The sequence below is a fragment of the Phascolarctos cinereus genome, unplaced genomic scaffold, assembly GCF_003287225.1.
Source record: "Phascolarctos cinereus isolate Bilbo 61053 unplaced genomic scaffold, phaCin_HiC Scaffold_5;HRSCAF=322, whole genome shotgun sequence".
In the NCBI taxonomy this organism is placed as follows: Eukaryota; Metazoa; Chordata; class Mammalia; order Diprotodontia; family Phascolarctidae; genus Phascolarctos; species Phascolarctos cinereus.
The window spans coordinates 263355538-263378084 of record NW_027555958.1 but is presented as its reverse complement, the minus strand read 5'-3'; the positions used below and the strand labels follow the sequence as shown (position 1 = coordinate 263378084).

Below are 22547 nucleotides of genomic sequence, written 5' to 3'. Positions count from 1 at the left end.
ATTGTTTATGAATTTGTTTTCTGGCTGTTGTGAGGACTGAAAACCACTGAGGGACTCTGATCTCATGGGATGTATAGAGGAAGATAACTAAAAAGTGGCCTGCCTTAATTTTAAAGAGGTAGTGATTCCTAACCCTTTTGGAATCTGGGAATCATAGAAGCATAGAATGTTAGAGATGGAAGAGACTTTAAAGATCATCCCAGGGGTTTTTAACCTTATTGCATCAGAAGCCCCTTTAGCTTGGTGAAGTCCATGATTCCTTTTCAGAATCATTTTTTAAATGCATAAACCAAAATACATAGAATTACAAAGGAAACCAATTATACCGAAATGCAGTTATGAAAATATTTTTAAAAACCAAAATCATGGACTCTAGGTAAAGAACTCCTGAATTAGAATCCAGTCCTCTCAATTCAAATTAATCAATTGAGGCCTAGAGTTATTAAGAGACTTAAACACATAGTTAGCAAGGGGCCAAGCTGAGATTTGAATCCAGGTCTTCTGATTTTTAGTGAAGAGTTTTCTTGCCGCGAAATCACAGCTACTTCCCATCCTCACCTAGGTAGTAAATGTAGAGCTGGGATATGAATTTATGTCTACAGGCTTCAAACCTGGTGCTGTTTCCACTGGGTGAACACCACTGAGTTCCATCTTCATTTTATAGAGGAAGTAAATGAGCATGCTGTGCCTGTTGGTTTGGTTTTGCAACCATCTCCATCTGCCCAACAACACAGCCTTCTTAATGACAAATGCATATTTAAAAATTAAAATTAATTTTCTTCCCTGAGTTTTTAACTTTTTTTAAGAGAGAGATTCTATGTTGTGTCATAAGAGGAAGAATGGACATGAGGCTACAGAGTGATGCTCCTTATGTCTAGGCTGGGATTTTTTCCTAGGTATAGCGCAACTTGGAAGACATGGCCTAACTACATGCATCTATAGTTTTCATGGGAGGAAGCAGCCCATTGATAAAATTTTCATATGTTGAAGAACCAGAGGGCTTGAGATTGGAGGCTGTGTGCCTAAAAAAGGAGTCACTGAGGAAATCTGGAGCTCTGGGGAAATGAGAAAAAAGGTAATGTTAGTTAAGGAGGTGAGTGCAGATTGTGAGTAAGGATTAGAGACTGCAATGTAAGGCACTGAGAGTCAAGAGATCTGAATTCTAATTTCAGCTCTGCCACTCATCTTGATTTTGTGACCTCAGATGAGTAACTTAAACTTCTCAGGTGATTGTTTCTTTGTCTGTCAAATGAGGTTGAAAGTAATACTTGTTATTTCTACTGCTGTCAAGTCTGAAAACAAATGACCACAGTTAACTCTGGTTGTAATAACTTGTCTGAGCTCTCTGATATTTTTCAGAGTTAACTGTGGATGTAATAACCTGTGTGAGCTCTTTGTTATTTTCAGAGTTAACAATAGTTGCATAACCTCTGTGACATTTTGGTCATTTGTTTTCAGACTTGACAGTTTGGTGTCAGAAGTGGGATTTTGCTGTATCAGAGTTCATTCAGAGAGTGAGCACAAAGGATTGTTGTTATGCCAATCTTAGAGCACAACTTGCTTGCTGGACCTTAGCTCTAGAAAATGGGGGTGCCTCCTAATAGTAAAAAGAGAGAGGATCCTGACACTTCTTAGGGAAGCTCTTCTGAGATAATGATTTTAAAAATATGAAACGCTTAAAAGCATAAACACAAGGATTTTTACTTTTTACTTGACTGTGGACTAAAGTCCATTTTATAGGGGTTTACTGTGTTTCTATGTTGGGGGTATTTTCTAAATGGAATCACACTAGCCTAGAAGCCCTGAGATCTGAGTTCCAAATCTGACTTTTACTTTCTAGTTGTGTGACTACAAGTCAATCTAATAATTATTAAGTATTTACCATGTAGGGGAAGTGGTCAAGTTACTTCTTCCCTCTATATTTCAGTTTCTTTATTTGTGACAAATTAGGGGTTTTAATTGCTCTCAAAAGTCCCTACAAGCTCCAAATCTGATATGAATTTTCTACAACTAGAAAACCCCTGCTTCCTTCTAATTCTGACATTCTATGGTTTTTTTTCTAAAAAATAACATACTTACATCTGTGGCCAATAGCTCTTCACCGTCATCAATGCTTGCCACTGTGAGCTCTCCCTGACTTACAAAGGGAAAGTCATAGGGGTTGGTTGAAATGAGAAGCAGGTCTGTGAAGCAGAATAGTTCCCCTTAGAATCACACATAGCAACAATGCAAAAGGAAAGAATTTTTTTTTAAAAAGGACTGAACACTGTTTAAGCCTGAAGAAAAAATGGAAAAAATGTATTTCTTTCCCTCATTTACAAAGATATGGAGAATATTGCATATGCTGTCAGTCTTGGTTGACATATTGGCTAGTTCTGTGGAAATGCTTTTCTTCTCTGTTTTGCTTTTTGTTAAAATGAATGGCTCACTGGTAGGGAAGGGGGGAAATTCGTAAATGAAGGTGATATAAGGTGATTTGTATCTAATGGTAGACATCTCTAGGATGGGGAGGAGAGGGAAAAAAAGAAATTTACATGATAAATTTGTTGTATATTTGGAGGGAATAGCAAGTTGTATATGGTAGATTTATAGTTTTATTGTACTGTGTTATGGAAATGCTTGTTTTATTCCATGAATTGAAAATAAAGTTAAAACAAGAAATGAAGGTGATATAAAAAACAAAATACATCAATAAAATTCATTTTGAAAAAAGATCATGTGTAGTTAACTCTAATGATACTTTACTTTTCCAACAAGCATTTATGGGCCCAGAAGCAAAGAATGAGCATTTCTAGGTACTTACCAATGAGCTCTGGTTTCTTATTGGACATGATTTGGTAAAAAATGTGATAGCTTCTCTCACTGGACAACTGAAATGTCACTCTGGATTTTTCCAAGAGATCTGAAAGAATAAGAGAAAAAGCTGATGGTCAGAATCCTGTGAAAATCCAATGCAGTGAAAGTAAGATGCCCAGGGTGCACCTAGACTCACAAGTTTCAATGTCAGCAGAGGCCAGTTTTCCTGTGGCTCCAAAGTGAATCCTAATGAATTTCCCCTGTTTAGCAAATAAGACACTAGGTTACTATAATAGATATATAGTAGAGATTGCACAAAGGCTAAAGAAGCTGTTTCTGAAATTCTGACTTGGGATATTGGGAACCCTGGATTTATTCATTGAGTTAAAATATTAATTTGAGGGTGTTTCTTCACTGGACCCAAAGCTTTTCTTTGATTAGTAACAAGGCTATGAAATGGGCCCAAGGGCATATGACCTGGGAAATGTTGGGCTAAATTGTTTTTCTCTTTCTCAGCATCTGCACTGAATAAACATCTCTCAGTACCACAGATAGAGCTCCAGGCTAGAATTTAGGTGTATTTGCAAAGCATTTAGGAATCAAGTAGTAATAAGAAAATTATCTTACAAAGCGTGAAGAATTGTCATTTCTCACAGTCTTGGCATTTCCAAAGGCCTCCAGAAGCGGATTTGCCTGGATGATTTGATCTTCCAAGTTTCCCTAATAATCACAATAGGAAGAGAACACAACAGCAACTCTGACTTTATTTCTGATTCAGTAACAAGCTCTTAGTAATTTAAGAAAGTGGATAAGTAAACTTTCATGGAGAAGGTAAATTTGGGGTCTAATTTAGTGTCTGTTTCAGACAGAAGTTTAAAGTAATTAACTTTACCTGACTTGCTTGTTACCATAATGATCTCTCTGTCTTCTGTCCTTGTGTTTATCAAGGCCCATAGCTTGGGCTTCTTTAGCTGCCTTTCAGCTCAGAGAAAAATTTGGACCCTAGATAGGAGAATCTTAAACATTCAGGCAGCTAAGTTGTACAGTGGATAGAGAGCCTGGAGTCAGGGAGACAAGTTTAGATCCAACCTCAAACACATACTAGCTGAGTGACCTTGGGCAAGTCATCCTGTGTGTCTCAATTTCATCAATTGTAAAATGAGGATAATAATAGCACCTACCTCCCAGGGTTGTAGAGAGGATGACATGTAAACAGCTTTGCACAGTGCCTGGCACACAGCAGGTGCTATTAAAACATTTCCCTTCTTTGGCTTAGTATTGTCTTAGTATTGTCCAGATCCCAATCTGGACACATATCCCAATTTCATAGGTTTTTTTACAGCTGGAGAAGACCTTGGAACCCTAGTCCAATTTCTTTATGTTATAGATGAAGAAACGAAGATCCAGAGAATTAGAGTGACTTAAGGTTAAGGTCCCATAGCTACTTAATTATAGAGCCAGAATTTGAACTCAGCATTTCTGACTGCAAATCCAAAACTCTCTCTATTACATTGTGCTGCTCAGCTTTGTAAAATTTTCTTTTCCTAACCTTTTTTACTGTCTAGTCATCAAAAATCTTTAATTATTAAAGTTGGGAGGAATCTTTGAGATCATGCTTTCTGTCTAAGTTATGGTTGCTTTATCACCCATCACCTGCATGTTCAGGCCCTCAGGATCTGTAATTAATCCAGCTCCTAGATAAGAGAAATACATTGATCCTTAGATATATAGTTTAAAATTTCAGCTTTATAGTACTGTCTAAACTTGCAACCCTATTCTAGACTCTGGATTATTGTTTTGTTCCTTGGGACTAACTCCCTACTTTGTAAGCTGTTCTAGTAATTAAGTTCTTTCTCATCTTCTGTATTGGATTCCATGTCTTGGTTTCCTGTCCATCACTAATTCCTCTAATCTTCGCATGGACTGGAGCTCTTCTATAAAACACCAGTTCTTGTGACCTAAGGTCATCCCTCCTACCTGTGGTCATACCTCCTTTATACCAATCAGGAGGCTTATCTGACTTCTGGCTATTAAATGCTGCCAGGTTCTGCAAGGGCCAGGCTGAGACATTTGCTTGTCACTCACTGCCTGACCTCCCTAATCCAAAAAGTCTATATTTCCTCCAATTGTCTCCTGAGGCAATGTGATGTTGTAGAAAGAGAGTTAGGCTTACAAAAGACCATTGCCTGAATCCTGGATGTAGTCTTGTGACCTTGAACAAGCCTTGGTTTCTTTATCTTCATGATGGGAATAGGGACACGTCCTACATATTTTCGAGGAAAGCATTTGATAAACTTTCAAGTGCTGTATAGAAATATGAAATATTTTTCTGGATTTCATACCCCATCTTTGGGAGTATGGCTTATGCTGGGATAGCTGATTAAGCCCAAATGTAACTATTTCATTGGCTCTGAATTGTAGAAGGTTTCGATAGTTCACTTCTTTTCAAGAAGCTCCCTTTAAGACTCATATAAACATTTGCTTACATAAACATTCCATTAACATGTTATACAAATGTATCCAACTATAGCTACAAAACATATGGAATATAAGGGTATCCTTGAGGGTAGGAATAGCTTCATATTTGTATTTGCCTTTCCAAGGTCTACCACAACATCTGGCACGATATGGTATGTAATCAATCAATAAATAAATGTACCAATCAAGCAAACACCTAGCGTGTGCCAGGCACTGTGCTAAGTGCTGGGGATACAAGAAAAAGTTTTGCCAGTATCATACAGGCCCAGGCTATGTGCCAAGGAGCTATTATACAAGAAGCCCAATGGGGAAAAAAAGGCTGAAAGAGCTCAAAGTGAAGATTTAAAAGCAGTGAGAGGAAATAGCAACATGTTTCCTCATCAATTAAAACACCACGAAACTGAAAGAAGAGATTGAAAAATTAGAAACAGAAAGAAGCAAAAAAAGAACTGAGTTGTACATTTAGATCATGGTATCTCTCCTCGTGGACATGGTGCCATAATATCAGCATCCTGATTCAAAAGGCTTGGAAGCCCTCCCTGTGGGGACCTGCACTGGCTTATAGTAAAGTCAAAGCCAGAGGCAGCCATAGACCTTTTTTGTTAGAACTACGCCAGTAGGTCTCCCTCACCATAAGTCCAGCACTTATTGGCCACTTCTCCACCAAATGGCTTCAGAAGCATATGCATTGTGCTCTTTCCATAAAGGGGTGCAACAGACTGCCACAATGGGAGTGCTTGATCACTCTGACAACCTTATAGATATAGGCAGCAAATGCATTTCCAACCTCCCTGTTCATTGATCTTAAAAATGCCCCAATGTATAATGTACTGAACAAAATCCCTGAGTGGATGTTAGAACTACTGCACCTATATATATATATATATATATATATAGAGAGAGAGAGAGAGCGCATATTTTAAAGTCTAGAGATATTGATTTGGGAGAGTTGTCACATCTTCAGGATACACACAAACTTAATTGTAGCTTTTTTTTTCCTATTTGCTAACCTAGGTCTCTTATTCAAAATTCCCAAGGAGTTTTACCTGTAATAATGTATAATAATAATAATAGTAATAATAAAATGTAATAATAAATAATGGCCATCTATACAAAGAAGTAGCCTCCTGGATTCAGAGAAATAGGTAAATATAAAATGCAAAAGGTAGGAAAAGTTTCACAAACCCCAGTTAAGGCCATGAGGTCAGGTGCCTGTCCTGTCATGGAGCAAGCCAATTTCACCTTCCTGCTTTCTTTTTATCCTACCTCCCCCTTCACCCTTTCAACCAGTTATAATGTTCAAATACCCCAAAACATATATTTGGGAGAAGACGCAACAGGTCTTAGTTCCCCACTAATTACTGCCTTAGAGTCTCTGGGAGGTGATGAAGACACCTCAGGGGCAGCATGGTGGTGCAGTGGATTGAGCACTGGCCCTGGAGTAAGAAGGATCTGAGTTCAAATCTGTCCTCAGACACTTACTAGCTGTGTAACCCTGGGCAAGTCACTTAAACTTAATTGCCTTCCCTCCTACCCCCGCAAAAAAAGACATTTGGTAAAACATTATTGACACATGCCAGAAATGAGGCCTTCCCTGTGTATGAAGGGGAAAGCTAGAAAATAATTTTTTTGAGAGGGGAGGTGCTGTTGTATCTCATGCAGCAGAGAGAGTCTGTATGAAACTTAATCTACAAATGGAAAGTGAGATGAAGACTTCCCCTAAGTGCCTAAAAGAATCACAGCATTTTCTGTTCATAGTCCTTGGAGCTTTGGCTGTCTATCAAACATATTCCTTGATAAATCTCACTGGGATGCTTAAATTCTATGTGGGGGTTGACTTTCATTTTTCTGATGTGTCTTCAACTCACCACAAAATTCCCTACTTATAAAGCATTTATGCTGCTAAATGATGGGGAAAGAGGACAGGAAACCATAACTACCTCTTTTGTCTCCTAAATCTCTTATGTACTTCCAGCTGTTGTTCAGATAGTATGAACTAGTGTCTTACCCCTCTTTATATTGCCTTGGTTTTAGACTTTGGCAGTTCCCAACCTGGCCTAAGGTTGTCTATCACTAGTCAAACCCCATTCAGATAATCACAGATATTCCTTTTTTTACGATGCCTGTCCTCTGGAGAGTAGTCTTATCATATAATGGTGCAGTGGAAAAAATACTAAATTGGGAATCAGAAGACCAGTTTTGATCCTAGCCTTGCTAATTACTAACTGCAAGATATTGTCACTTCATCTTTTTTGACCTCTAGACCTATTACCCAAGGCTTGGGATGCTTCTGCCTCTCCTTCTTCTCCTTTTTCTTTCTTTCTTTCCTGAGGATTAGCAGGGGTGGAGGCAACTTTGTACATCTGCATATAGAATTGCCTTTGGGAAATTCTTTGAGAATGTCTTCTTATTCCACCTTTCTATAGTTCTTTGCTTGATGTGGTCTGGTAATCAATCCCTTGCAAAAACAATGTAGATTCACCTGCATCTTTCCAGGCTGCAGCTCCTTCTTCTTCTCCCCAGTCACTGCGATTGTTGCAAAGTACTGGATAACCCTCTTGGTATTCACTGTCTTTCCAGCCCCAGATTCTCCACTGTAGATTTGAAAGTAAATTACTTAGGAACAGAGCCAGAATGGCACCCCTTGTCTTAAAGTAGTCATAAAAGAAAGAAATTACTCACGTGATGAGGATGGATTGGTTATCCCGATCTGGAAGATAAATAGAACAAAAGATTGTGAAGGTAGGGAAATAGAGATGTATACTGGAAAGAGTATTGACATAGAGCAGAGACACCTGAAGTTATCATAGGTCTCTCAGAATAACAACAAATGAAAAACTTGCACAATATAAGAAATAATAGAAGAAAATGACACAGGCTTTTGAATAAAAATACAAAACACCAATTAAAAGAATCCATAGATCACCTCCAGGAAAACAACAACAAACAACCCTATGATTCAAACTCCAAGAAACACAGGGATTAAATTGAACAATTTCAGAAATAATCAATTCTGTCTCAGAGAATTAATTACTGGTTCTGTGAGCTGGGCTTCTCTCAGCCTGTTTCCTTATTTTTGAAATGGAGATAATGGTATCACTCATCTCACTGGGCTTTTGTGGGGATCAAATAAGATAACATGTGGAGTGCTTTACAACCATTGGCGTGTTAATAAATTATTTTTAAAAGAAATAGTAGTAATAGCAACAACAACAACAACAACAACAACAATGATGATGATGATGTTAGTTCCCTTCCTTTTCCATCCCTTTCCCCAAGCAATTAGAAGAAAGACCTTCAAATATTAAGGAAAGAAATTTGAATAACACAATACTATTTTGCTCCCCCTAGAAACTGAAGAAAATGGAATAATATATTCCCTAAATCAGATGCAGGCAAAGTGCAGCCCCAAAATGACATATCTTGCAAACCTGACCCTAATTATCATGAAAAAGATAGACATTCATTAAAAGAGAAGTATTTGTGGCATTATTGCCATACAAAAAGAAGAACATTCCTTTCAACAGAAACACAAGAAAAATAAGTGTAAATAAAAATAACTACCCAGGGGAAAAATAATGGCATAAAAGACACCATTGACAGAGATTATGTTTTTCAAAAGATAAAGAATAATTTATAGGGTTTAAAGTGGGATCATTAAATTTTTTTGGTTATATAAGATAAAAGTAAGATTTAAAGACAAAGGAGAAGGGATGATGGCAAAATAAGCCCTGTGGACTAAATCCCATAATAATCAATGTATTTTGTGGAACAAACTTGCCAAATGATAGGGTACATAAATGGGGAGAGGGGAGGTAGAGTACAGAGGGGAAAATATGATGTACTGTAATTAAGTAAATGGGCAGCAAGGTGGTGCAATGGATAGCAGGCTGGGCCTGGAGTCAGGAAGACCCAAGTTCAAATCTGGGCTCAGATACTTACTAGCTGCGTGACCCTGGGCAAGTCACTTAACCCTATTTGCCTCAGTCTCCTCATCTATAAAATGAGCTGGAGAAGGAAATAGCAAACCACTCTAGAATCTTTGCCAAGAAAATCCCAAATGGGGTCATGAAAAGTCAGACATAACTAACTAATCAACTACACAACAATGAAAATCAAGTCAATGGGTGAACACCAAAGGAAACACCTCTCATCAGGAAAAGAGGTTACAGGAGAATGGGAGAAGTGAGTGATATAATGGATGGATTGAAATGGGCAGGATAAAAGGGAAGGAAGGTCCCATCAATGAGCACTCTCGTGGGATAAAGGGTATGTATCTGTAATAGGAGATGTACCCATTCAGTAGGTCCAGTCTATGTGGAGCTGGTGTACCTCTAATGAGGACCAAATGAGGAATAAGCATTTATCGAGCACGTACTATATGCCAGGCACCATGCTAAGTCCTTTATAAATACCACTTATTTGATCTTAACAATAATCCTGTCAGGTAGGTGCTATTATTATTCCCATTTTACATTTTAGAAAATTGAGGAAGACAAGTGAATTGACTTGCCTTGAGTCACACAGCTAGTAAGTGTCTGAGGCTGGATTTGAACTCACATCTTCTTGACTCCAGGCCCAGTGTTCTATCTATTCGTTGTACTACCTAGCTGCCTCTGACAGTGTTGTTCCTCCATGGATAACATCTTGCCTCAGGAAAAGGGAAACTGAGACTCTTGGGGGCAGGCAGCATCCAGAAGGGTAGGTGAATATGGACCCAGAGATGAGATTGAATGGCCAATGGGGAAAAGACTAACAATGGGGAGGGCAGAAGGAGAATTAGACTGCATAGTTTGTGACACAGGAAAAATTATGTCATGGAGTAATATTTCTATCCTTATTACTTCTCCAATGGAATAATACTTATAAGAGTAGGGCACAACAGAAAAAAAGGGATGATGGAGCAAGACTTACAAAGGAAATAACAGAAATTTGATAGAAGGAGCTTAAACTTGGTATATTGGAAGTTTTAATTCTATAAAGTATACAAAGAAACTAAACAAGGAATAAGTAAGTTTATAGATCATGAATAAAGCTTGAAAATTCAGTATAGACAGAAAAAGAAGAGAATTAATTAAAAGGACAAGATAAAGAAAATGTACAGAAAATAGGAGGAAAAAACAACCAAACAAAGGAAGTTGGAGAGTAGTAATTTTCAATTTGCCCATTAACTGAGAGGGGAAAAATAAAGGGAAAGTGGAGGGTAAGAGAATTAGATAACTAAGTAAAGAAAATGAATCAACTAATGAAATAAGACTCCAAACCTGGGTAAAGGATTGACAAATTGACAAATAGGAGAGGGGAGTGAGATGGGAGGAGAAGGACTTTGAAAATATTATTATATCAACGTAGATTAGCAAACTAACCAGAGGGACAAAGTACTTATTTAGAAGGAGAAATTTCCCCCCACCCCATCCCAATTTAAAAGTACTAAAGATACATAAGCTTAATTCTTATAACTTTAAATGTGAATTGATTAAACAGTTCCACAAAAGACAAGAGAGTACAGATTGGAAAAAAAACAAACAAAAACCCTACAACCTGTTGCTTACAAGAAAACACATCCAAAAAGCAGTCATACATAGAATAAAAATAAGAGTCTAGAATGAAATTTATTATGCAACAGGTGAATAAAAAAAATTAGTTGAAATCAGTCAACTCTTGTTTCATAGGAGTTTATATTTATAATATGAACAGAGAAAAGCAAGGAAATTGCACTATATTTAAAAGAACCATAGACAACAACCAATACAATATTAAAGTTACACGCTCCAAATGGTACAGCATCTAAATTCGTGAAAGAAAAATTAACTGAATTTTTAAAAGACATAGTAATACAATAATTAAAGACTACTTTAATGTCATTTTCTCGTAGTTGGATAAATCTAATAGAAAGATAGACAAAAGAAAAATATATTGAACAAATTCTTAGGGAAGTTAGAACTTAAAGACTTATGGCACCTTTTTAATGGGACTACTAAAGAATGTTAATATTTCTCAGCACCATATAGCCTTTTTACAAAAGGAGACATATTAGGGCACAGAAAAATTGTAAATACATTTGCAAAGGCAGGATTACTAAACATATCCTTTAAAGAATGATAATGCAATAAAATAGTAATCAACTCAGTACAAACTAAAGACGCAGAATAAAATGAAAACACTATTCAAACCACTAAGTGAGTGGCTCAAAGAGCAAATCGTAGAAGCAGCTAATAATTATATGAAAGACATAATTGGTACATACTTAGTACACAAGAAGTTTTAATTCCATGAAGTATATAGAGATTAAAGAAGGAATAAATAAGTTTATAGATTATGAATCAATGCACATATGTTCAACATAGACAGAAAAACAAGAGAATTAGTTAAGAGGACAAGATGAAGAAAAGTCTCGGAAAATGGGGAAAACAGTGAAACAAAGAAAATTGGAGGAGAGAAGATGAATAATTTTTCATTTAACCCTTTAACTGAGAAGGGAAAAATAAACATGAAACAACATTCTAAAACTTCTGGGATTCAGCTAAAGATATCCTCAGAGGGAAGAACATATCTCTAAAAAGAGAAATTAACAGAATGGAAAAAAGAGAGGATTAATGAACTAAATATGAATTTTAAAAAATTAGAAACCACAATAAACAGATCCAAAATAAACATAAAAACAGAGAGATTGAAAATTCGAGAATTAGTTATACTGGAAATCAAAAAGACTATAGAACTGATAGGTAAAATTAAAAGCTGGTTCTTTTAAAATGACTTAACAAAATTAACAATAACAACCTCATTAATAAAAGAGGGAAGATAATCTACTCAACAAAATGATAAATGAACAAGTGGAATCACAACAAAACTAAATGAAATAAAAATATTTATCTGAACCTGCCATGCACAGTTACCTACCACCAAAACTGATAATGCAAAAGAAATAGATAATTATCTTCAATCATATAAAATACCCAAACAAACAGAACACTAGATAGATATCTTGAATTATCCAATATAAGAAAGAGAAATAGAACTAACTGAAAGAATTACTAAAAGGGATAAAAAAAAAACCCTAACAAACAAACAAAAAAACCACTGGGTGCTGATGTATTTAGAGGAGAATTTTATCAAACTGTCAAAGAAAAAAGGAATATCTAACTAAAAAATTATTCTTAGCTACTGAGAAAGAAAGCTATCAAACACTGTCTATGAGACAAATACAATCCTAAAACCTAAAGCCAGTAAGGATAAAGCAAATATAAATATTTCAGCAATTTATATTTCCCAAATTATTAATGACTACTAAGTTGAATTTATACCAAGGATTCAAGGATGGTTCAATATTAGAAAAATAATATAATAAAACCAGAAACATCCAAAATCACATGATTATGCATCACATGAAGGAAAAGCCAAAGTGCAACACTCATTTACACTAAATAATTTTTAAAAGTAAGAATGAAAGGGCAATAGCACTTCCAGACTTCAAGTTGTATTATAAAGCAGCAACTATTTGGTATTGGTTTAAAAAATAGAAAAGTAGGTCAATAGAACAGACTACAAAAGGAAGAATTAGAATTCTTTGAACTCAATAACTCAGTTCTTGATAAATACAAAACATAAATTACCTAGGATACTCTCTATTTGATAAGAAGTTTTGGGAAAACTGGAAAACAGTCCAGGAGAAATTAGGCTTAGACCAATATCTTACACTGTATTCCACCAGAAATTCAAAATGGATACATGATTTGAATATTAAAGATAATATCATTAAAAATTAGAAGAGAACAAAAAATTGAGGTAATTACGAAAGATAAATTAGTTTTTATTACATTAAATTGAAAAGCTTTTGTACAAACACAATTATAGCATCTAGGATAATAAAGGAAATGGTCAAATAATAATCTTTGTATCAAATATCTCTGATAAAAGTTGGATATCCAAGGTATATAGACAACTAACAGTAATATATAGGACCAAAAGCCATTCCCCAATAGAAAAGTGGTTTAAGGGTTTGAGCAAATAGTTCTCAGAAGTAAAATACAGAAGTAAATTCAGGTAATACATAAAGACATAAAAAAAATATGAAGTAAGAAATTTTGTAGCTTCTTCAGGTTCTAGCACTGGTGCTCTGTACATAGAGGGTGCCTAATTAATGTTTGATAAGTTATATTCAGGTGACAACAGCACTGTTAAAGATCACATAATAAGGACAACTTCAGGAACAAGAAAATTTTGTCAGCTCGGGTGTGGCTGAGACTAATCATCTTTAGTGTTGCTTTCCTGTGGGTTCATATAAGAAATTCATATCTAGAGCCACTAACAGTTCCTGTTCTTCCCTCTTCCCAACCATTTGGAAACTTTCATCTTAGCAGATATTGATCTTCCTCTATTACAGTAAGAGTGCCTGGGTCACGTTGTTATTTTACAAATTAGTCATATCCAACTCTTCACTATCCCATTTGGGGTTTTCATGGCAAAAATACTGGAGTGGTTTGCCATTTCCTTCTCCAGCTCATTTTATGGATGAGGAAACTGAGGCAAGAAGGGTTAAGTGATTACCCCAAGATCACACAGCCAGGAAGATCTGAACTCAGTAAGATGAGTCTATCCACTGAGCCACCTAGCTGCCTGCCTGGCACATAGTAGGCAGTAGTAAATGGATTGATTTTTTTATGTGGTCATTACCTAACACTAAAAGTTTCCAGTGAAAACAATCTGTGAAAAATATGCCATATCCACCTACATAGTTGTGGGATTTACAAATATCACTGACTACTTTAGCTGTCTTCCAGACCTATAGAGCCACAGGCAAGCAAATGAGCTAATATTTGTAAAGTGCTTGGCAAAGCACTATACACATGCTTACTCCCTTCCTCTCCCCCTCCCACTCCAATCTGCTTTCAGACTATTACTGTTGCTGTGATTAAAGCTATGTTCCTTTTGCCTAGTAATTCTGTATCTGTGATATCCTTGAAGTAGAGGCCTTCAAATTACCCTATAATCTGCCCCACCAGCAGTGTCTTGCAGATGTTTCTTGGGGCTTAATTTTCATTAGTATTCACTCTAGAATAATATCAGTCAGTAAGAGATTTTTTTTTATAACAAGTAAACATATGTAACTACTAGAATCTCTCCTATTTGCCCTAGAGGGATAAGAAATCAGAGCAGTTAAAACATCATAGTGATGGATTAGTTTATTTTCTTTTATAAATCAGCTCTAAAATATTATCTATTCTACATGTAGAAACCTAACTTCGCCCTGTTTTTGTTTTTACTTCCTCTTCTGAAGGATATATTACTATTTTTATACTAGAAATCTTAGAATAGTTTGGACCACAAAGAGTGAAAATTTGATACCTCCAAGGCCCCTGCTGACCCTCTGAGACTGGAGCATATGTGGAGTCAGAGAACCTTTGAGACCTTGGACAAATCATTTCACATTTCTGGGCCTCAATTTCTTTCTCTGCAAAATGAAGCAGTTGGACTAGAAAACTGCTTTCATTCCCTTTCAGCTCTAAATCTATGGTCCTATGGTCTAGAAAAGTAGGTTGATTCAGCCAACAATTCATTCTCAACCCTTGATTTACATGATACCTAAAGACCAGATTTGTTTAAGTAAAATTGACTAACCAGATGAGGATGTTATATCAAATAGATACAGTAGGCTCTGTGAGGAGGCTGAACCCAAAAGGCATCTCTGACTATTCAAAGTATACCAGCCTTCTCTGAGATGCTGGTGAGGGTGGAATTTTCCTTCCTTCTCAACTGCCAACTGAGCATGAATCCAGGTGCCAGCCAGGATTTTCCTTAAGTTGATCCATTTTGTGGGGCTGCCTTAAGGTATACTGGCAAATCTTATTCTTCTGAGAGAGTCCCAGTGAAAGGTAGAAGTCTTAAATATTTGGACTGTTCTTTGAATATTTTGCCTTCTAGAAGACGATTCTCCTACAGAATGTTAACTTGTGTGTTTACCAAAATATTCACTGTCCCCCTGACCCTCCACATTCCTACTCACCCCCACTGCCACACACAAATACTCTCCATTCTCTCCAGAGTGGAATGGCTGGGTTTGTCATTGTGGTATACTATTCTAGGAATCTACATAAACACATTGCAAGTGGAATGTCAAAGTAACAAAGGCACATTTACAGCCACCAGAGATCATGGAGGGCGGTACAGGAGTAAGTGTGGTACAGAAGAAAGTATGTTCTATTTGGCTCTGCCACTGTGTGACTTTGGACAAGTCACATAACCTCTCAGGGCTTCAGTTCCTAATTTGTAAAATGAGGTTGGAATAGAAGGATGGCCTCTAAGGACCCCTACAGCTCTAAATCTACAAATCATCTTATGAATAGCATTAGAAAGGAGTTTAGCTGTCACCTAAGTCTATTTTCTACCCAGTGCAGGAATCTCTCTCTCTCTCTCTCTCTCTCTCTCTCTCTCTCTCTCTCTCTCTCTCTCTCTCTCTCTCTCTCTTTCCCTCTCTCTCCCTCCCTCCTCTCCCTCCCCTCACACTTACTCCCCAGCATTCTGCAATATGGAGATATTTAATAAATGGTTGTTGAGTGAATGAATGAATGAATAAATAAACAAGCATTTTTTAAAGTGCCTACTATCTGCCAAGCACTGGACTTTATGCTGAGGATACAAAGAAAATGATGCCCTCAAAGAGATTACATTGTCAGTGGAGGCAACATATATGCATTAAGACATACACAAGGTATATACAAAGTATATACAAGTTAATTTGGGGTGCTGGGAAGTTCTAGTAGCTGGAGAAGTCAGGAAAGGTCATATAGGAGGAGGGGGCACATTTCTCATGTTCTGGAGCTAGAGTTTCACTTAAGACAGAACTACAATGTGAAATTCTAGTAGATCTTTATAGAATCATGCTAATCATCATACCCTTTAGATAGATAAGTATTAGACAGATTCAAATTGGAGATCTAACAAATATTTGTTGAGTGATAGTGCTGTAGGCACTGGGGGAAATGCAAAAACAACTAAGATCCATTACCTGCTCTCAAGTTTAGTGTAGTTAGGGGAGATGACATATTTAATTGTTAACTATATTATAAATTAGGACACAAAATGCCTAAAAGTTCCATAAGACATCACTTCCATATATAGGCAATATATATCTTTCAGGGTGGACCAGGGAGGGCTTGATGGAGAAGGCAGCATTTGAGTTGAATGGCTAGGATGCTATCTGAAAAGCAGGTAGGATGTCAACTGATGGAGATGAAGGGAGAAGCCATTTCCAAGATCATGGGATCATAGATTTAGAGCTGGAATGAATCTCAGACGCCATATAGATCAACCCTCTCATTTGCCAAAGAAGAAACTGAGACCCTTGGAGGTTGTTGAACTTCTCTAGGTACAAAAATTTTCATTTTTGTTTTCACTAACTTCTGACTGAAATTATGCATTTCTTTCAATTATTCAAAATAGTGCTCTAGAAAGGAGTCCAAAAATGAAGACTAGACTACCAAAGTTCATGGATCCCCTGAAATCTATCTCCCAAGGGGTCCACAAACCTCAGAGAACCCCTGGACTATTACTGTGTTGATATACATGTAAAATTTTGCTCTGGCAATGCTTGTTGGTACTAGGGTCAAATTTTCTTGATTTGACAAACAGGACAAAGGGAAATTTCTTTCAGAAACAATTGTTACAAAAAATATCATTATGGTTATAGATGGAATATTCACTTACCAGTTAGCATGAACTGATAGGCATTGTCAGAGATAGAGAAGATGTGGGGAGGGGCCTCCTGCCGCTTTTTGCCCCTGTAGGCAGCCACCACCTCTGGGTTATACACTGGCAACCACTTGTAAGGATTGACAGTGACACAGAAGAGCCCTGAGTAGGTCTGTGGGAAATAAAAACCAGCATGACTAATTATTCCTTACTCTGCACTTCAGGATTAAGGATTTCTTTCAGAGGTAGGGGGCATTAAGAGTTTCCTTACATAGATCATCCAGGCTGAATAGCGCTCTTTGAGGTTATACAGGACAGCTGGCTCATGCAGGTGAGTCATCATGGCCATGTCCTCAATCTTGTCAAATTTGGGAGGGTTCATGGGAAAGACTTGGTCAGTGTTCAAAGTGACAGTCTGAATTATGAAAAAGGGGGTAAAAAGTGATGATTGAGGATTGGGGACAATTCAAGGATTGTTCATAGAAGTGATTAATATACCATATAGATAAAATCTCATTACAATAGCTGACTTTACAAAAAAAAAGGTGCTGTGTAATAGAAGTATAATAAAACTAATTGTTTGAGGCTGATATAGTTACAACAAATTCTCCATAATGAATAATCTTTCTCATCAAGTTTTCCTTTCTCCCTCCCTCTGTCCCTCTTTCCCTCTCCCCTCTTTTCCTCCTTCCTTTCTTTCTTCCCTCCTTTTTCTCTTTCCTTTTTTCTTTCTTTTTCTTTCTTTCTCTTTATTCATTTATATGAAAGGTAGAAAGAAATTAACTCTTTAAATCACTTTGTTCTTACTACCAACCAGCATTTCCTGTTCAATTCTCATCTTGTGATGCACCTATCATTACCATCACATCCCCTACCAGATAAACAAATGAATCGCAAGCTTTTGAAGCATCTAACAAAACAATATAACAGAACTCACACAGCTGCAGAAATCTGAAAGAGTGAGGTTCTCTGCAATACCTCTCACTTGTTAAGTTGCTAAAGAGCAGCTAAATATCAAACTCATTTTGGTCTTATGGTCTAATAAGACTTCATTCTAGGAGAAAAAATGTCAATACTCCTTGAAGTTCATTATAGTTATGTTTCAACATAGATATTCATGATCAATACTTACTCTGTCATCTAGGGTCTTGACTATGACCTTATCATTTTCTCTGCTCTGGATCATACCTTTCACATACATTTCTTTGTCATCTACTACAAAGCATGCTTTCTTAGAATCAAAAGGACGATTTTGGGCCTCAATTCTTTCCTTCTCTGGTTTTCGGAGATAAGGAGCAGCTTCTCCAAAGATGGCCATTTCCATATCAGAACTCATGGCTGCAGAGAGACTGGGAAGTTAAAGGGATTTTTTTTTTTGTGAGAGTAATTTCTGAGTCAAGAATGTCTATCTTCTTTCATATTCTCTGTGTTCACGTGGATGGGTCAGTTAGAAACATGAATGTGTGACTAACTCTGTGAGGAACTACAGAGCTGAAAGAGTGAAGATCTGAGTAGCTCACTGTTTTCAGCTGAGAAAAGGTAAAAGAACTACTTGAGGTGGGAAAAAAGGAGAGAAATGGGCTAATTCTTTTGACAGATCTTACTGTGCATCCTCAATTCTGAGTAAACAAAACTTTTTCGAGCTTTTCTCTTACCATTTAATAAATCAGTAAAGAAGGATTAAACACCTACAATGCTCCAGGTGAAAGGCAGTGTGGTATAATAGAGTGCTGGCCTTAAAGTCAAGAAGACTTAGGTGTAAGCCCCGTCTCTGACACATAGTGGCTTTGTGATCCTGGGCGAAATGCATCTCCAGGTGACTCTCTAAGACTGGTTAAGTTGCAGAAGAGCTATCTATCTACACTGGTAGTAGGAATTCCCCTATTAAGAGTTCCTTATACCAATATTGAAATCATAGGTACAATGGAAAAAAGAAGTCAGATACCATGCTAGGTGGTAGGGATACAAAGACCAAATGAAACCTTATTGCTTTTCCTTCGAAATCTTTTGTTCTTTCTTCCACGTTTCTTCTTTTTTCTTCTTTTTCTTTTACACTCCCTGCTAAACTTCCTTTAATCTTGTACCTGTGGAGTTTCAAATGATGAAGAGGTCAGTAAGAAGGATGGGACAAAATCAGAGAAGGAAAGGATGGTCAAGTTGGCATTGAGGGAACCACTTAACTAATTTTTTTGCCTGCTATATCAATGGAAAATTAGGAAATTAAGTATATTCAAGTGGCAAATTGAGATAACATAGAGTCCAGCTTTTCAAAGCAACTGAATGCATTATTATGGCTATTTCAACTGTTTCTGACAAGATTTTTTTTTAATTGTTAGTCCAAATGATCAAAGAATATGAACAGGAAGTTTTCAGATGAAGAAATCAAAGCTATCTATAGCCATATGAAAAAATAGTCTAAATCACTATTGATTAGAGAAATGCATGTTAAAACAATTCTGAGATACCACCTCATACTATCAGATTGGTTACTATGACAGAAAAGGAAATGACAAATGTTGGAAAAATGTGGGAAAATTGGGACCCTAATTCACTGTTGATGAAGCTGTGAACTGATCTAACCACTGTGGAGAACAGTCTGGAACTTTGCCCAAAGGGCTATGCAACTGTGTATACCCTTTGACCGAGCAATAGCACTACTAGGTCTAAACTTTGGGATGCTACTGTGTCCCAAAGAGATTTAAAAAAAGGAAAAGCACATACGTGTACAAAAATATTTATAGTAGCTCTTTTTGAAGTGGCAAATGGCTGAACAGGTTGCAGCATGTGATTATGATGTGATACTATTGTGTTATAAGAAATGACAAGCAGGATGCTTTCAGAAAAACCTGAGAAGACTTACATGAACTGATGTAAAATGAAGCGAGAAGAACCAGAAGAACATCGTACACAGTAACAGCAATATTGTACAATGATCAACCGTGAATGACTTAGCTATTCTCCTCACTACAATGAGTTACAATTTTGAAGAACTGATGATGAAAAATGCTATCCACCTCCAGAGAAAGAACAGATAGAGTCAATCAAAGCATACTCTTTTACTTTATTTTTCTTTTTTTTTAAATCTGTGTTTTATTTCCCAAAATAATTTTTAAAAATTTATTTGTTATATTTTAAGTTTCAAGAGAAAACACAGATTTATAAATATATGTAAAAGCATACTATGTGTAATTCTATTTATTAATTCTTTTTTGGAGGTGGATAGCTTCTTCTTTCATAGCCTCTTTATAGTTTGAGTATTTATACTACTCAGAATAACTTGGTTGTTCACAGTTTTTCTTAGAACAATATTGCTGTTACTGTATACAATGTTCTCTTGGTTCATGCAAGTCTTTCCATGTTTTTCTAAAATCAAGAAGCTTATAGTTTCTTATAGCACAGTAGTATTCTATCACAATCATATACCACAATTTATTTAACCATTCTCCAATTTTTTTTTGCCACCACAAAGAGAGCTGCTATAAATATTTTAGAACATATAGGTTCTTTTCCTTTTTCCCTGATCACCTTGGGAAACAGACCTAATAATGGTATTGCTGGGCCAAAAGGTATACATAGTTTTATAACTCTTTGTGTATGATTCCAAATTGTTCTCCAACATGGCTGGGTCAGTTCACAATTGCACCAACAGTGTATTAATGTCTCAATTTTTCCACCTCTCCTCCAACATTTCTTGTTTTCCCTTTCTGTCATATTAGATGATATGAGATGATACCTCAGAGTTGTTTTAATGGGCATTTCTCTAATCAATGTTGTTTTAGAGCATTTTCACATGATTATATATAATTTAAAATTCATCAGAAAACTGCCTATTCATATCCTTTGACCACAATATGACTAATACGGAAATGTATTTATCATGACCACACATGTATCACCTGTGTCAAATTGATTGCCCTCAAGGAGAAAGGAGAGGAGGAATAGAGGAAGAGAATTTGAAATTCAAAAATTTTTAAAAATGAATATTAAATTTTTTTACATGTAATTAGAAACAAATAAAATATTAAGAAAAGGAAAGAAAGAAAAGTTACTAGTCTTTGGGAAAAGTTAACCAGATACTTCAGAAAATTTTTAACCTTCATTACACTTCTATGAAATACGAAACAGAATATGAATTGGAAAGTTGCCAGAATGCAGTGTACTCTTCACAACTCTATAGAAACAAGACAACTTTGGGGAAGTATTTGGCCCTTGACTAGAACTCCCTAAAACGTGATCTGGTTTCAATGCCAAGTTCTTTGTATTCTGTTCAGATTCAGGTATTTTGCTTCAAGGAAAAACTACCCACGCTTTCTAAAAGTGAAAAGTATTCAATATTGTTTTCCAGTTGCAAGTACTGACATTGTGGTTGCTCTTCCAAGCTTCATCACTGGAAGTCAATACTGATATAAAAGAAGCCAAACTGAGCCTAACTGAGTTAGTGATTTACCAGTTTCTTTCTTTCTTTTGTTTTTTGACCTACTAATTTCAAGTTTAATTTATGCAAGCTCCATAAATTATCTTTATCCTAGTTAGTAAAAAGCTATCTTTATCTTGGTTAGTAAAAAAAAAAAGAGGTGGCATTTAAATAATGTTGTTGGAACTTTGGGAATTCCTTATAGAAAAATAAGATTTTCTGGGTAATGTGCAAAACAGAGGGAAAAATTAATATTTTTTCATAGATCTGGTTATGTCATCTACTTTAAAATATTTAGGAATTATTGATGATTAAATCAAGTTCAAACTCTTTTTCCTAGCAATAAAGACCTTTTATAATTGGTATCATCTTGTCTTTCTGACCCTACCTCATATTACTCTCTGACTCATAATCTGCACCTGTCAGATGAAACTGCTGTTTGTCCCTAAGCATGTCCCAGATTTACTTGGTACCCTCCTATCCAACTATTAACACTTAACTCAAGTATAATCTCTTCTAAGAAGTCTTCCCTATAGACTTGATTCTTCAATACTTAAATGAATTTGATCTCATCATTGTGAACATCCTGCTCAACAGAGGATGTCATCTTATCCTAGTGATTCTTGTCTATGTTTTCCATAAATCCTTCATAGCAGAACTACACAATGGACTAGATATTTCTAACATCCCATGTGTTAGTGCAGGACCCAGACTGTCTATCAAATGGTGTTCATACGTACATATGCTTTTTTGCAAACCTTAAAGTGATAAATAAATGTTCATTATTATTATTATTATTGTCATCATCATCATCATCATTTGTTGTTGCTATCCTTCACCCTCACTACATGGTTAGCCCTCCTCTTTTTCCAACTATAGATTTTCTGAATGATATATTTTATGATACTTTTTCTGTAAATATCATTCTTGGTAATTTGTTGTATCCTCCTCATGCTCACTATACACCATTCTATTGCCCTTTGAATCATTCACCAAAATATTTGATTCTTGGAAGTTTGAAGTGTGCCTTATCTTCTTCTTTTGCTAGGCAATGGGATTAAGTGACTTGCCCAGGGTCACATAGCTAGTAAGTGTCAAGTATCTGAGGCCCGGATTTAAACTCAGGTCCTCCTGACTCCAGGGCTGGTGCTCTATCCACTGCACCACTTAG

The 22547-nt window shown here is 36.3% G+C and overlaps 1 protein-coding gene across 1 annotated transcript in view; it reads right to left on the bottom strand.

Moving 5' to 3' along the window:
- The window catches only part of LOC110193917 (myosin-13), a 138860-nt gene extending 120562 nt beyond the window's left edge, over positions 1-18298 (bottom strand). Inside the window, exons 1-9 of the mRNA XM_078155700.1 lie at positions 18095-18298; positions 17234-17377; positions 16978-17134; positions 7957-7984; positions 7757-7868; positions 3424-3516; positions 2993-3056; positions 2804-2902; positions 2080-2183 (exon numbers count right to left, since the gene is read on the bottom strand). Coding sequence (XP_078011826.1) covers positions 2080-2183; positions 2804-2902; positions 2993-3056; positions 3424-3516; positions 7757-7868; positions 7957-7984; positions 16978-17134; positions 17234-17377; positions 18095-18298 — 1005 coding nt within the window. The remainder of the gene's footprint in view (positions 1-2079; positions 2184-2803; positions 2903-2992; positions 3057-3423; positions 3517-7756; positions 7869-7956; positions 7985-16977; positions 17135-17233; positions 17378-18094) is intronic.
- Positions 18299-22547: the final 4249 nt, after the last annotated feature.